The sequence below is a fragment of the Mobula hypostoma genome, chromosome 26 (assembly GCF_963921235.1).
Source record: "Mobula hypostoma chromosome 26, sMobHyp1.1, whole genome shotgun sequence".
Classification (NCBI taxonomy): domain Eukaryota; kingdom Metazoa; phylum Chordata; class Chondrichthyes; order Myliobatiformes; family Myliobatidae; genus Mobula; species Mobula hypostoma.
This window is the reverse complement of record NC_086122.1, coordinates 38,126,901-38,143,839: the sequence shown is the minus strand read 5'-3', so window position 1 is coordinate 38,143,839 and position 16,939 is coordinate 38,126,901. Positions and strand designations below refer to the sequence as shown.

Here is a 16,939-nt window from a genome sequence, read left to right as displayed (position 1 = left end):
TGCAGTGAACCCAGTGAGTTAAGAGATATATACAATGGAGTTCATTGCTATCAGCCAGAAAGATGTCATACACACAGATGGAAATAATACTATGTGAGTAATGGTGCATTCTCCTGTCAGTAGGAACAGTTCCGTCAGGCTGAGTAACTAACCCTCAAGTGAAGGACAGGAAAAGGGGCCAAGATAGGTTACAGTCAGCTTAAAACCGGTCGCCTCAGCCATGGTTGGCAGCTCATCTCGGAGAAGAAAAACTCTGATCTCAAACCTCTGCTGCCTTGCAGCTGTACCCACGGTTGGGGAAGTCTTTGGGAGTAAACCCCGAGGAAAAATCCAGAGCTGGAGTCCCTGAGGAAGTCCTGCGTTGAGTTCAACGCTGACTGGAAACTCCTGTGCCGCCACTGGTGCCAAACTTTGTGGGTCTCTGCCGTCCCTTTGGGTTCATCAGCTGCATGCAGAGGGGGAGATTGCAACATGGGCAGCAGCTTGCTCCCCATTTGGTACTGCCCTGGCTTTCGTAACACGTAGACAGCAGAGACGCAACATTTATTGTTGATCCTGACCGATGGAGGGCCTCATGTCAGAAATGCAACACAACCTTGCAACTCTTGAAATAAATTCCTCGTCTAATGAAATTCAATTCCCACCACTGCCCGTAAGAAGTTTGTACATTCTCCCAGTGACGGTGTGGGTTTCCTCTGGGTGCTCTGGTTTCCTCCCACGTTCCAATGATGTACAGCTTAGTAGGTTAACTAGTCACATGGGTGTGATCGGGTGACGCAGGCTCGTTGGGCTGGAACAGCCCGTTGCTGTGCTGTATCTCTAAATAAAAATAAGTAAATAAACATTCAGGTCAGCCGTAATCTCCCAACATGGTGGATTTGACTCCAGAGGTCAAATAACCTACTCCTTGTCTTGTTAAGTATGTTTATATACTCATGCAGTTTAATATCACATCCCTCTTTAAAATGCAGTACATATTCCTACAGGACCTTGCAAAGTTCTCAAGCACACTGAATGTTTTATATGGTTTCAGATGGTATGGTCTCCACAGAGCCCTGATCTCAGCATTAACGGGGCTGTCCGGGATTACCTAGAAAGATCGAAGCAAGTGAGACAGCCAGATTCTAGACCATAAGACAAAGGAGCAGAAGGCAGCCATTCGGCCCATCAAGTCTGCTCCGCCATTTTATCATGAGCTGATCCATTCTCCCATTTAGTCCCATTCCCCCGTCTTCTCACCATAACCTTTGATGCCCTGGCTACTCAGATACCTATTAATCTCTGCCTTAAATACACCCAATGACTTGGCCTCCACTGCTGCCCGTGGCAACAAATTCCATAGATTCACCACCCTCTGACTAAAAAAAAAAATTCTTCGCATTTCTGTTCTGAATGAGCGCCCTTCAATCCTTAAGTCACGCCCTCTCATACTAGACTCCCCCATCATGGGAAACAACTTTGCCACATCCACTCTGTCCATGCCTTTCAACACAATTCTACCTGAATTGTGGCAAGATTCCCAATACAATATACCTGAGAGAACTGATGCAGTTTTAAAGGCCAAATATTGATTTGATTTAGTGTTTTACTGTTTACTGCTCTTTGTGGTAATTTTTGACATTTAGACACTTTTCATTTCATTATTTTTGATTTACAGAGTTTTTTTTACATGCTCATATCTCACTGAAAGCAGCTACACAGGTCAATAAGCTGGTTAAGGAGGCTTCCGGAATGCTTGCTTTTAGACGCGGCAGTGAATTTAGAAGTCAAGAGGTTATGCTGCAACTTCATAAAACTCTGGTTAAGCTACATCTGGAGTATTGCATACAACTCTGGTCACCTCACTGTAGGAAGGATGTCGAAGCTTTGGAGAGGGTGCAGGAGAGGTTTACCAGCAGGCCGCCTGGTTTAGAACGCATGTGCTATCATGAAAGGCTGGACAAACTTGGGTTGTTTCCTTTGGAGCGGTGGAGGCTGAGGAGAGATTAGAAGGTTATGGGAGGCAAAGATAGAGTACACAGGGAGTATCTGTTCCCAGGGTTGAAATGTCTAATACCAGAGGGCATGCATTTAAGGTGACAGGGCGTAGGTTCAAAGGGGACGTGAGGGTATATTTTTTACTCAGAGACTGGTGGATGCCTGGAATGCGCTGCCTGTATGGTGGTAGAGCCAAATACATTAGAGGCTTTTAAAGGACGTTTAGATAGGCACATGGATATGAGGAAGATGGAGGAATGTGGACATTGTGTAGGTAGGAGGGATTAGTGTTTGGGGTTTTTTTGATTTACTTTTTAGCTGGGTCAGCACAACATTGTGGGCCGAAGGGCCTGTTCCTGTACTGTAATGTTCTATGTGCCTAAGGCTTTGCACAGTACTATACCTCAAAGGAAATAGTTTACAACAAGGTTTTTCTTTGAAAGAAAATGAAAATCGGATCACTCCCTCATTAGCAAGATTAATGAAAATGCTTTATGGCTTTAAATATTCTTTAAAGTGACTCTCTAACATCAGGCTTGATATCAGACTTGAAATACTGACAATTCCTTTCCATCCACAGATTCTGTTCAACCTACTGAGTTCCTCCAGCTAATGGTTTGTCACTACAGGTTAAAGCATTTACAGTCTCATCTGTCACCTTGCTGGTAGTGGGCATCTTTCGAAATAACCAGACATTGCCAATGTTAAAAAAAATTCTCTAATAACCACTTTGTTGAGCATCAGCACTCCACCCGCCAAAAGCGAAAATTCCCAGTGGCCAAACATTTTAATTCTGATTCCCATTCCTGTTCCAACATGTTGGTCCATGGCCTCTTCCTTTACCACGATGAGACCTCTCTCAGGGTGGAGGAGCAACACCTTATATTCTGTCTGAGTAGCCTCCAGCCTTCCCCAGCTCCTTCCCTCGTCAATGCCCCAGTCTGACCTCTTATTCTCCTCACCTGCCTATCACCTCCCCCAGTGCCCCTCCTTCTTCCCTTTCTCCTACGGTCCACTCTCCTTTCCTATCGGATTCCTTCTTCCCCAGCCCTTTATCTTTCCCACCCAGCTGGCCTCAGCTATCACCTTCTAACTCAGGGGTTCCCAATCTATATAATGCCATGGACCAAGGGGGCTTTGGACCCCAGGTAGGGAACATTGTTCTAGCTAGACCTCCTTCTCCTCCTCCTCCTCCTCCTCCCACCTTTTAATTCTGACATCTTCCCTCCACCTTTCCAGTCCCAAAAAAGGGTCTCGGCCCAAAACATCAACAGCTTTTTCCTTTGCATCGATGCTGCTGAGTTCCTCCAGCGTTTCTTTGCTCACTGAAGAATTTCTTTTCTAGATCAGCATTGATGCCAGCGTGCGAGAAGCCATCAACAAAAACATGGAAACACCAACAACAGACATCTTTGACGAAGCACAGATGCATGTGTATGCACTTATGCACAGGGACTCTTACCCCAGGTTCCTGAATTCGCCAATGTACAAGTCACTTCTGGAAGAACTATCTCCCTCAGGCAATGAAATGGACTCCGATCTGTAACAATCACTTTAATAATATGTCCAACACCAAGCAACTGAGCTAATTTCTGACCTGACCAAGGACTCTGGGGAAATCAAACCTTCAGGTCTCCTGTTGGGATCTGTCTCACTACTCCAGATGCAGAAAGAGACGAGCACATTCATACCAAACTGTCCACCCATTCATCGTCATGCCGTATCGTATAATGCGGGCGACCATGGTCTTTGTTGGCAAGTCATTCTACAGGAGTTATTTGCCATTGTCTTCTTCTGGGCAGTGTCTTCACAAGACAAGTGACCTCAACCATTACCAATACTGTTCAGAGATTGTCTGCCTGGCATCAGGCCATAACCAGGACTTGAACCAGATGTTCATATGACCGTCCATCACCGGCTGCCATTGTTTCACGTGACCCTGATCAGAGGGCCAAGCAGGTGTTACGCCTTGCCCAAGGGTGACCTACAGGCTAGCAGAGGGAAGGAGTGCCTTAAACCTCGTTTTGTAGGGACATATCGCCACTTCGTCATCCTTCACCCAGTACCTCACTGAATTATAACAAAGGTTCAATATTTCATCTTTAATCAATAATAGCTGAAAAATCATTCCAGAAAACCTGCTGATAGAATTTGTTTGTTTCTTTTTACACTGAATACTGGATTGCCAACATAATTTATCAATCAACCCTGTATTTTGCTTCAAGAAAATGCTTTCAAAATGCAGATACTGCGTGCAGACTGCTACTGGTTCTTTTTGTTTGCGGATACATAAAGGACATGAAATGGTACCACCCACAGGAGAAGAGAAACCCCAATTTCTTAAAAACCCTGGCACAATGAATGACTTTGAATGCTGAGGTATTATCTGTTATCGATAGCAACTGGAATGGGTAGTGCTTATTGATATAAAGACATAGAACATAGAACATTACAGCTCAGTACAGGCCTGCAACACGTCACCATGGTTCACCAACACAATCTTAGAATTTCCCCTTCAGCCCACGATGTTGTGCCAACATTTAAATCTATGCTTAGATCAATCTAACCCTTCCTTCCTACATAACCTGCCACTTTTCTATCCAAGACTTTCTTAAATGTCCCTAATGCAACTGTCTCTTCCACCATCCCTGGAGAGCGTTCCATACAGTCTCTGTGTAAGGAACCTGCCTCTAATATCCCCCATATCCCTTGGGAAGTATATCTATCTATCTATACTTTCCTCTGATCATCTTAATGTTTCTGCCCTGGGAAAAAAGTCTCTGGCTATCTACTCTACCTAAGCTTTCGACCACCTTGTGCTCCTTAAGTTCCCTTATTCACAGATCCACAGTGGGGCAGAGGAGAATATTTGCATCTCTGGCTCTCCTCCAGCCTGAGATCTGACCAGACCCTCAGCCCAGCAGCAGAGACAGGAGGGAGATGGCAACCAGGAACAGAAGAGATGAGATTAGGGATTATCTTTATTCATCACACATAAATTGAAACATACACGATGAAATGTGTCACTTGCATTAAATCAAATCAGCGAAGGTTGTGCTGGGCAGCGATGGGAAACAAGCGTTGATCGGTGCTTACTGGTGCTGTGTAACGTTATGCTAACCAATTCACTACGGTGCTGCCCCAGAAGATGCACTCTCTCAGCTTGCAGCCTGGGCTCAGTGTTAGCTCTTTGAACCGAACCTCATATTTCCAGGCCACCTTCACCTCCCCTTCCCTCTCTCTGCTCCCATCTCTGCTTCATTCTTCAGTAGTGAATGATGATTCTCACTGAAGCTACAACGGTGACTCGTTTACTGAAACATACAAGAAGATGACATGAATCATCCATAGACAATGATCCAGTGTCAACCTGCCTCGATCACACCTACTTACCAATCCTCAAAAAAAGTCTGGGAAAAATGAATCACTTTCAATATTGTTGTGTATTTAATATTTCAGTTACATTTGAGTAATCCTGTATATATATTGGTCGATTAAGCAGTCTTCTTTGTTTAAGTAATTGATTGCAAGTTATATGTAAAAATACGTTAAATGCATACAACATCACATTTCATGTGCGCACTTCGCTTAAAGTAAATACGAGATTACACTTGCACTTCAAACTCCTGACCTTCTTTTGAATTAATTTAATGTTTTTAATTTACAAAGCATAACATTGGTGATGAGGTATTTTTAAAACTAACCCAACACAACTACTGATCTGTTAAGGAGCAGTGAGACGTTCAAACTAAAATACAACACAGCGAGGAACAGCCAAGTTACAAAAAGCATATGTTCTTCAGAAGGGAAGACATGATTGAGTTTATAAAAAGTTAGAAAAAGGAAGAACTCAGGGTTCATAAAGAGAGTACTGGATGATAACAATCATTAAATAAGCAGAAATGCTAGCTACATCGGAAAGATTGACGAGTTTTATTACACAATGGGTAATTGGCTCATGTATACTGAACTATAGGAATGGTATTTTGAAGCAAGTGGAATAAACAATGAGAAGCGAGTGCCAATTTTGCTGAGTTCATTGGGTTTAAAGGCAAACCATTTGCTTCGAAGTTTGATTGCTCCATCAGAAATGAGCTTTGTAAAAGTAATGCAGGAACATTTGGAAAGCTATTGTAGATTGCAGAATGCTTTAGATTTCGTAAGTGGAATCAAAAGGAAGAGGAGTCCATTTCAGTGTATGTGACTGAATTGAAGAGATTGTCTGAGTGTTGTCAGTTCGGTCATAGTCTTAATGATACACTAAGAAATTGTTCTCTTTTCAGATTCCACAAACTAAACATTCAAAAATGGATCTCAACTGAAGCACAACTTACATTTAAAAATGCAGTTGGAATTGCTGTATCAATGGAAACAGCAGAAAGAGACCAATTGAGTTGCAGTCAGGAATGAAAGTGAGCATGAATAAAATTGCTGTATCTAAACAGAAACTGGCCTGGCAAAACAAATTGTGTTACCATTGTGGCAGGGGCCCACATACATAAAACAAATGCAGGTTTAAAGGTGAAACTTGCAGAAAATGCAACAAAGCAGGATATATACAAAAAGCATGCTGGGCGGACAAAAATAAATGGACTGTACAGGGAAGAGAAAAAACTAAAACATTTCTAAAAGAGCACTAAGGGTATACAAAGTTATTAGGGGTACAGATAGTGTGAATGCAATCAGGCTTTTTCCACCGAGGTTGGGTGGGAGTACAACCAGAGGCCATGGATTAAGGGTGAAAAATGAAATATTGAAGGAGAACCTGATGAGGAACTTCTTCACTTAGAGGGTGGAAAGAGTGAGGAACTAAACATTGAAGAGAAGTTTGGATAAGTACATGGATGGGAGGGGTAAGAATGGCTGTGGTTCAGGTGTGGGTCAATGGGACTAGGCAGAGTAACAGTTTGGCACAGACCGGATGGGCTGAAGGGCCTGTTTCTGTGCTGTACTACTCTATGACTCTACGTCTACTGCTTACAGACACAGAGTTATATTAACTAATGGCTGCAATGGTGTGAAGATTTTGTACATTTGAATAGAGAAACATCTGCACCCATTGTACTATCGATGTGCAAATCTTTGTATTAAATATTTTGACTTACTTACTTACTGCTTGTTACGCCATTGGCATATAGGGCAGCAGTGAAGGTCCTCCACTCCTGTCTGTCCTTGGACACTCAGGACCAAGGCAAATTTGCAAGATTATTAGAGACAAGAGTCTACAGATGCTGGAATCTGGAGTAACATACAATCTAGTGGAGGAACTCAGGGGTCAGAAACCTTTCCTCTCACAGATGCTGTGCAACTCCTGAGTTCCTCCAGTAGATTGGAGCATGATCACTACATCCAGCAACACCCTCAGTTAAAAAGTACATTGTTTTCAAATCATAAATGCAAGAGAATGTGCATGCTGGAAATCCAGAGCAACTCACACAAAATGCTGGAGGAACTCAGCAGCTTAGCAGCACCTGCCCCCACTTGGAAGATCAGATCATAACCTGGTTCACCTCATGCCCCTGTATAAGCCCAAAGTACAGCAACAGCTAGGAATCACCAAACGGTCTCCAGAGAATATCGAGGCCTTGAAGGGCTGCTTTGCAGTTACTGACTGGAATGTGCTTTGTGAACCATATGGGGAGGACATTAATGGACTTACTGATTGCATCACTGGCTACATCATTTTCTGTGTGGACACTGTAATACCATCAAGGACTGTTCGCTGCTTCCCTAACACAAACCATGGGTCACCAGTGATCTAAAGGCTCTTCTCAACCACAAAAAGAGAGCCTTTAGCTCAGCAGCAACACCCACAAAATGCTGGAGGAACTCAGCCAGCCAGGCAGCATCTATGGAAAAAAGTACAGTCCATGTTTCGAGCCGAAACCCTTCGGCAGGATTTCCAGCATCTGCAGATTTTCTCTTGTTTGCCTTTAGAACAGGAGGCAGAGGAATTGGAACATGTTCAGAGGGAACTAAAGGAGGAGATCAAGGTGGCTAAAGAGGAATACAGGAGAGAGCTGGAGAACAGGCTTGGGCTGAGTAGCACACGGGAGGTGTGGAGAGCCATGAAGAACATCACTGGCTTTAATCAGCTTAGCCGTAGAGACTTGGGATGCAGCCCTGAATGGGCTAACGAGTTAAACCAATTCTTCAATAGGTTTGACAATTTCCCTCCTGTTCACAACCCCTCAGCACACCAGTCCAGATGCCAAGGCACCCAATGCTCCCTCAACACCAACACCTCCCTTCCTCCCCGTCCCCTTTCCAGTTGAATATTTGGATAAATAACACCGGCTACCACTGTCTACACCCCCTCCTTGCCCAGCACCTTCCACCCACGGCTCCACATACCAACTGCTATCACCCTGATCCTAACCTCCCCCCAGGCCCCACCTTCTACCAACTCCCCAGTCATCATAGACTCACCTTCACCACTGAGCAGGTGAGAAGGGCTCTGGGACAAAGCATTGGGACTGGATGGTGTGAACCCCAGCGTCCTGAAGGAGTGTGCTGCACAGGTGGGAAGGGCTCTGGGAAAACTCAGACATGGCAAAGCATTGGGACAGGATGGTGTGAACCCCAGAGTCCTGAAGGGGTGTGCTGAGCAGGTGAGAAGGGCTCTGGGAAAACTCAGACACTGGTCAGGTCAGCGCTTGATCCCCTGCAGTTTGCCTATCAGGAGCACATTGGAGTCAATGATGTTGTCATCTACCCGCTGAACAGAGCCTACTCCCATTTGGATAAGCAGAGCAGCACTGTGAGGATCAAATTTTCTGATTTTTCTAATGCCTTCAATACCAGACAACCCTCGTCACTGGGGGGAAAGCGCCATTCAATGCAGGTTGGCACTTCCATTGTATCCTGGATAATGGACGAGCTGACCGACAGACCACAGTTTGTGCGGCTTCAGAACTGTGTGTCAGACATGGCTATAAGTTGCACTGGGGCCCCCACAGGGAACTGTATTGGCTCCCTTCCAGTTTGCCCTGTATACGTTGGACTTTAGAGTCAGGTCATCTGCAGAAATTCTCTGATAACTCAGCAATAGTTGGGTGTATAAAGGGAGGATGGGAGGGTGAAAACAGGGCCTTGAGGGAAGGCTTTGTCAAATGGTGCAAGCTGAATCATCTGCAGCTCAACATCAGTAAGAGAAAGGAAATGGTGCTGGACTTTAGGAAGACTATGTCTGCACAGTTCCCTGTTACTATTGATGGTGAGGACCTACAAGTACCTTGGAGTGGACCTGTATGACAGGCTTGAGTGGAGCGCCAACACAGAGGCTGTGTAGAAGAAGGCCAGAGTCATATTTACTTCCTGAGGAGACAGAGGTCCATTGGAATATGCAGGCCCCTCCTTCACATGTTCCATCAGTCTGTAGCCACCAGTACAATCTTCTATGCGGTGGTCTGCTGGGGCAATGGCATCAACACAGGTGATGTCAGCAGGCTCGATAAACTGACAAGAAAGGTTGACTCTGTTATAGGAGTCAAATTGGACATGCTGGAGATTGTGGTAGAACAAAGGACCCTACAGAAAATCCTGGCAATTCTAGGCAATGTTTCTCACCCTCTGTGTGACATTTTGGCTGAACAGAGGAGCACTTCTAGTAATAGAATGAGACAACCGAGCTGCTCCAAGGAGCGCTATATAAGGTCATTCTTACCCTCGGTCATTAGGCTCTATAATGAGTCAACTTATAGCCAGGGAAGTGATGACCCCCTCTTGTTAGACTGTTTGAGGTAAGGGCTGAGACCCCTCATCAGGAAAGAAAGAACAAGCATGCCATAATAGAAAGGTTGGGGGAGGGGGAGGAAGATAGCTTAAAGGTGATAGGTGAAGCCAAGTGGGTGGGAAAGGTAAAGGGCTGGAGAAGTTAAACTCTGATAAGGGATGAGGGTAAACCATGGGAGAAAGGGAAGAAGGAGGGGCATCAGGGGGAGGTGATAGGCTGGTGAGGAGAAAAAGCAAGAGGCCTGTGCAGGGAATAGAAGAAGATTCTCAAGTTGGGTAACTAGAAACTAAAAGAAACACTTCAAACTGACCATAACATTGAAATACCAACTGTTGTCTCCTCTCTCGCTGTGGAAGGAGCACTACCTGTCTCTCCCCTGTTAGTGGGAGATAGTTCCTGTGGGATGTGGAAAATATTGGAGTGAACAATTGATGTACTGTAGACCATGGTCTCTTTTTGGGGGCTTTGCTGTTGATTGCATGGTAGGTGGTGAGTATGCTGATGCTTTATGCTAGATTAATTGGGGGGGGGGAGGGAGAGAGAGAAGGTTTTATGCTGCTTGTGTGTGGGAGGGGACAGGGGGCTTTGGGGTTCTTACATTTTTTTCTGTCGTTCATTCTTTGTTGGTTTTCTTCTGTTTCAAGGATGTCTGCGGAGAGTAAGAATTTCAGGTTGTGTATTGCATATATTATCTAATATTAAATGGAACCATTGCACCTTTGAAGAGGGAAGGCGAATGGGTAAAGAAAAAAATAAAAAATAGAAAAAAAATTACTGGAAAGAGAAATCAATGTTCATGCCAACAGGTTGGAGGCTACCCAGATGGAATATAAGCTGTTGCTCCTCCACCCTGAAGGTGGCCTCATCATGGCACAAGAGAGAAAGATATGGACTGACATGTTGGAACAGGAATGGGGATAGGAATTAAAACGGTTGGCTACCGGGAAGTTCTGCTTTTGGCAGCTGGAGTGGAGGTGCTTGACAAAGCAGTCTCCCAATTTACGTAGAGTCTCACCAATGTAGAGAAGGCCACATCATGAGCACTGGACGCAATAGGCAATCCCAGCAGATTTGCCCGTGAAGTGTTTTCTCAGCTGGAAGGACTGTTTGGAGCCCTGAATGGAGGTGAGAGAGGAGGTGAAAGGACAGGTGTAGTACTTCTCTCACTTGCAGGGATACATACCAGGAGGATGATTAGTAGGGAGGGATGGATGGACAAGGGAAACATGGAGGGAGTGATCCCTGCAGAAAACAGAGAGTGGGGGGTGGTGGTAGTTGCTTTCAAATTCTTACTTGTCTCATTTATCATCATGATAGGTTTACACAATACATGATATACGCAATACAATTCCTCAAACCCTGTACTCTTTCAATCCTGGAGTCTTGCACATTTAAACGCCTCCAGGTTGTTAGCTGGCTGGACTCCAATCTAAAACATTTTCTTCTCAAATGTCTCCGTTCTTTATTTCCACATCCTTTATGAAGATGTTTAAATCATAACAGTTTAGACATGTGCCCAAAGAAGAAGTACTCATCTCTGTTAGAGGCTTTAACAAAGGTTTGAATGGATTGATGTTTGGGACAAGAATGATGACATGCCAGGTAGATCTATACTCTTTGAGTGGATTAGCTCATGGAATATAGATTGCATGAATTTATCTTTCCACCCAGCACATGCTGATATTTATATTCCATTAAGCGCAAAAGAACTGTACAGAATTCTAATAAGGCTTGTAGACACCCTGAGGATGAAACGTCTGGACATCCACAAAATAGGAAAAAAAGAGAATGAATAACAGAAATGTTAGAACCTCAAAGACCCCTCCTCCCCTCACACATAAGCAGCAGCGAAAAGAACAACTCTCCCCCTCCTCCACTTGCTCCAGCAAAGCACTGACCTCCCATCCCCCTCCATGAAAGCAACAGCAAAGCCCCCAAAGAGATCATGATCTAGAGTCCATCAGAAAACTACTGTCCATCCCAACACTCAGACTCTCTGACTCTCACTGGCGAGGGAGTGAGCGATATCACTCCTTCAACAAATGGGAGCAGGAGACCAGCAGCTCGCTGTTTTGATGTTGCAATCTGTCACGTTAGTTGTCAACATTATGGATGGGGGTAATTCTGTTGACAAACTTTTTAAAGGTGTTAAAATGGTAAATTAGATAAGGGAGAAGAGAATGGAGGTTTATTCTGGAAGGTAAAATGAAACAGAATTGTAAGAAACTCATGGAACATAAACACCAACATACATAAGATGGGTCAAATGGCCACCCTTTGCCATATATCAACACTTGGCCATGGTGTGAGGACATGTCAGAGTCACAAAACCCAGAAACAGGCCCTTCAGCCCATCGCTCAATGCAAATGACCAACCCCCTACTCACACTAATCCCAGATTCTACTATCCACTAGGGATAATCGACTGACACCAACAACCCCTGCCAACCCAACTACCTTTGCAATATGGGAAACTGGAACATCTGAAAGAAACCTCAGTCTGGAGGAAGCCACAGTTGTCACCGACTTCATCAAGACCTGTGTGGATGAGTCTGTGCCTTCGAGAACGTACAGGACATACCCAAACCAAAGGTTGTGGATGAACCAGGAAAAGCATAGTCTGCTGAGGGCTGAATCTGTGGCATTCAAGACCACGGATCTAGAACTATGCCAGAAGTCCAGCTAAGAACTACAAACTAAGACCACGGATCTAGAACTATGCCAGAAGTCCAGCTAAGAACTACGGCAGGCAATTTTAAGCATGAAAATGCAATTCTGATTGAGGTTAAAGACTGAATCAGATGCACGTCAGCTTGGGCAGGGTTTGCAGGCCATTACTTCTTACAAAGTGAAACCTAATACCATGAAAGTCTGTGATGCTTCACTCCCAGCTAAGCTCAATGCCTTTTATGCTTGTTTTGAAAGGGAGAGTAAAACTACATCTATACAAATTCCTGCAGTATCTGGTGACCTCGTGATGTCTGTCCCGAGGTCAGTGTTAGAACATCTCTCAAGTGGGTGAACCCTCACAAGGTGTCGAGGCCTGAAGGTGTACCTGGTAGGGCTCTGAAAACGCATGCCAATCAACTAGCAGGAAAGTTCAAAAACATCTTCTCTTACTGCTGCAGTTGGAGGTTCCCATCTCCAAAAGGGCAACAAATCATACCAGTGTCTAAGAAGATCAAGGTGAGCTGCCTTAATGACTATCACCCAATTGCACTCACATCTATGGTCATGAAGTGCTTTGAGAGGTTGGTCATGTCTAGAATAAACTTAGTGCTAAGCAACGACCTGGACCCACTGCAATTTGCCTATCACCATAATTGATCTAACCTGAATGCAGTCTCACTGGCCTTCCACTCAGCCTTGGATTACCTGGACAATAGCAGTACCTACGCCAGGCTGCTGTTTATTGATTATGGCTCAGTATTCAACACCATCACACACCCTCAGTTCCAAAAACTGGGACTCTGTACCTCCCTCTGCAACTGGATCCTTGACTTCCTCACAGTTTGTGCAAACTGGAAATATCATCTCCTCCTCACTGTCAGTTAACACTGGTGCACCTCAAGTATGCAATGCTTAGCCCACTGCTCAAAGTCAATTCAATTCAATTCTATACCCACAATTGTTTGGCCAGGCACAGCACAAACGCCATCTATAACTTTGCCAATGACACAACTATAGCTGGCAGAGTTTCAGATGGTGACGAGGAGGCGTACAGGAGCAAGATGGATCAGCTGGTTGAGTAGCGTCACAGCAACCACTTTGCCTTTGCACTCAACATCGGTAAGACCATCTGGTATAGAGGGGCCACCACAATGGATCGGAATAAGCTGCAGAAAATCGCAAATTAAGCCAGCTCCATCGTAGGCATTAGCCTCCCCAGCATCAAAGATACCTTTAAAAAGCAATGCCTCAAAAAGGTGGCATCGATCATTAAGGATCCCCATTACCCAGGACGTGCCCTCTTCTCAGTGTTACCATCATGGAAGAGGTACAAGAGACTAAGACACACACTCAATGTTTCAGGAACTGTTTCTTCCCCTCCGCTGTCAGATTTCTGAATGGATAGTGAACTCATGAACACTAACTCAGTACCTCAGTATTGTTTTCCTCTTTTTTTGCACTACTTATCTAATTTTCTTTGTTTTTTTATTCTTTTTGTAACTTATAGTTTCCCATTATGTATTGCAATGTACTGCTGCAAAACAATGAATTTCATGAAATATTCCAGTAATGTTTAATCAGGAAAACATGCCAACTCCATATAGACAGTAGCCAAGTCACAAGACCTAGGGTAACTGCGCCACTGTGCTATCCAGCCATTTAGACAAACATGCACCAAATGTTAAAATATCCAGAAGGAAAACACGACCTTAAAAGAAAATGAAAAGGATTTAAGCTGGTTTATTTAATTTGTTGACACTCACATTTCTAAAACATGTACAATCACTTTAATTTTCTGAATACAAACATCTGAAGCTGGCCTGAAGGGGGAAAAATATACAATTTGAAAACAAATCAAAGATTCAGTCTTTTGCCAACTCAGCAACATTGCCTGCAAGTAGTTTTCAGACAACAAAACAAAAACTTCCTATCAAATATCTAAAGTATTTCAATGTCTTCTTACACCGTTAATTGCCTAATCTCAGGGATTGTCGAGAAGTCAAACACAACCATGAGGATAAGCACATGAGAATCTGCAGATGCTGGAAATCCACAACATACAAAAACGCTGGAGGAACTCAGCAGGTCAGGCAGCACCTATGGAATGGAATTAGGACTGTTGAAAGGTGTCAGCCCAAAGCATTGACTCTTTATCCCTTTCTGTAGATGCTGCCTGACCTGCAGAGTTCCTCCAGCATTTGGTATGTGTTACAACTATAAGGAAGTGTCTTTGAGCAATGTTTGCAAGAGAGGGGAAAAAAAGTCAGAGAAGTACAAAACTGAGGGTGCATTTGTAACTTTCTTTGAAGAGTTTTATTAGCAATGGAAGTACAGGGAATTTCATGGGATTGGAGAGAATGGTGGTTAAGCAACAAAAGCATTCAGCTGAACAATAAAGAACTCTTCAGTGTCGGATTACCTAAGGGAAAAATAATCACCACAGGGTATCTGATCAGTCTGACAAGCACTGGCTGAAGTGAAAATACAATGAAACCCTTCAGGATCCCATCCAACCAGATATATAACTTCCTTCCCACTAACTTTAATTATATGACTGTCAAACAAGAACTAGCCTCATGAGTGACACCTTTATGACTTTATTGGAATTCACCTGTGAACACTTTTTGCTCCTGTAAGATGATGGAGACCTGACGCTCTCTGTAAAGATAATGGTGACAGGAGATAATAAGGTCTCAACGTCAGCAAGACCAAAGAACTGATCGTGGACTTCAGAAAGGGTAAGACGAGGGAACGCACAGCAGTTCTCATGGAGGGATCAGAAGTGGAGAGAGTGAGCAAGTTCAAGTTCCTGGGTGTTAATATATCTGAGGATCTAACCTGGACCCAACATATCGACACAACTACAAAGAAGCCACAACAGTGACTATATTGCATTAGGAGTTTGCGGAGATTTGTAATGTCACCAAAGACACCAGCAGATGTACTGAGGAGAACATTCTAACCGGTTGCATCACCGTCTGGTATATTTGGGGGAATGGGTGGCTATGGCAGAGGATTGAAATAAGCTGCAAAGTTGTAAACTTAGTCAGATCCATCATGGGCACTAGATTCCATAGTGTCCAGGACACCTGATGGAGCAATGCCTCAGAAAGGCGGCGTCCATCATTAAGGACCCTCATCACCCAGTACACTCTTCTCATTGCTACCATCAGGAAGGAGGTACAGAAGCGTGAAGGCACACACTCACCGATTCTAGAACAGATTTTTCCCTTCTGCCATCTGATTTCTGAATGCATACTGAACCCATACCTCACTAGTTCTTTAATTTTTATTTTTGCACTACTTATTTAACTATTTGATATATATATACATCTACTCTAATTCACAGTTTTGTTATATTATTATGTTTTGCATTGTACTGCTGTCGCAAAGACAACAAATTTCATTTCATATTCCAGTGATATTAAACCTGATTCGGATGCTGATAATGGAGATCTGCTGCTCTCTTTTCACCTCTGAAGACCAATTACTCCAAGAAGATAATGGAGGCTGTCCACAGCTCATGAAACAACTGGCCAACTGAAACTAACAGTTCAAAGGTGGAGAAGTTTGAGAGTGAGAGTATATTTGGAAGGTAAGGTAGCGACTTCTTTAAAAATGAACACAAATGAACAGTGATATACAAAAAAAAGTCCTTTCAGATTTGGTTTATAACTCATGCAGTACTCCCCTGTGAGGATGTAATTGATTCCTTATTATTAGTTATTCCAAAGAGACTTGGATTTTTTAAAACAAATGCATTTCAATTGAATCTCATATATTTTGCATTCTGCAAACATAAAATGCCTGTGAAAAATAAGATGTTTCTCATTTAAAACTTTGGGACCCCCTAATAAAATTGATCTTCAAAGACCAGCTTAATATTCGTGCAATATAAGCAAAACCATACAATGCTTTTTAATGTTGAAAATGCCACAAAATTTGTCTCTGTACAATTTTGCAAATAATTTAATGTTCAGACGGTTGTGAAATCCAAATTGATAATAAAATCTGCATTTGCTGGAGATTTGAAACAAAGGCAAAAATGCTCAAAATGAAAAAAAAACTGTTCAGTCAGCACTGTAGTGAATATTTCAGGCCTGAAGTATAATGCTAATGTTTCCTGTCTGAAGAGACAATTGCTTCTCTTTCCACAAATGCTGCCTGATCTGTTGAGTATTCCCTCTAATTTCAATTTCTTTTCCTCAGATCTATACCTCATTACACAGCAGAAAGCATGCAGTATGCTGAAGCTGCAGACTTTGTTCAGTTCTCAGTACATTTTTGATTAAGAGCCAAATTTGCTCCTGCATCACTTGAAAACATTAAGCACCATAAGAATTTCTGACTTGGCTTGAATATATTTTCTTCTCCTCCGAAAAAGATGAAGTTTAAATTGTGGTGAAGAATGTTTCAATAATGTCCAGTCAATCAGCAGAACTGAAATTAAAAGTAGAAATACTTTAGGAGTTTATAGGCATCCGTTAGTCTCATGAGACCATGGATTTGCGCCTTGGAAGGTTTCTAGGGCGCAGGTTTGGGCAAGGTTGTATGGAA

At 43.4% G+C, this 16,939-nt stretch overlaps 2 protein-coding genes across 7 annotated transcripts in view; one reads left to right on the top strand and one right to left on the bottom strand.

Annotated features, from left to right (window-relative positions):
• LOC134338285 (regulator of G-protein signaling 17-like) overlaps nucleotides 1–6,489 on the top strand; it is a 29,173-nt gene extending 22,684 nt beyond the window's left edge. For both annotated transcript variants that reach the window (XM_063034016.1, XM_063034015.1), the window contains exon 5: nucleotides 3,323–6,489. In XM_063034016.1, coding sequence (XP_062890086.1) covers nucleotides 3,323–3,523 — 201 coding nt within the window. In that variant the 3' untranslated portion in view covers nucleotides 3,524–6,489. The remainder of the gene's footprint in view (nucleotides 1–3,322) is intronic.
• A 7,476-nt stretch (nucleotides 6,490–13,965) lies between these two features.
• The window catches only part of tcea3 (transcription elongation factor A (SII), 3), a 43,867-nt gene continuing 40,893 nt past the window's right edge, over nucleotides 13,966–16,939 (bottom strand). For all 5 annotated transcript variants that reach the window (XM_063033767.1, XM_063033766.1, XM_063033764.1 and 2 more), the window contains one exon: nucleotides 13,966–16,822. In XM_063033767.1, the coding sequence (XP_062889837.1) occupies nucleotides 16,814–16,822 (9 nt within the window). In that variant the 3' untranslated portion in view covers nucleotides 13,966–16,813. The remainder of the gene's footprint in view (nucleotides 16,823–16,939) is intronic.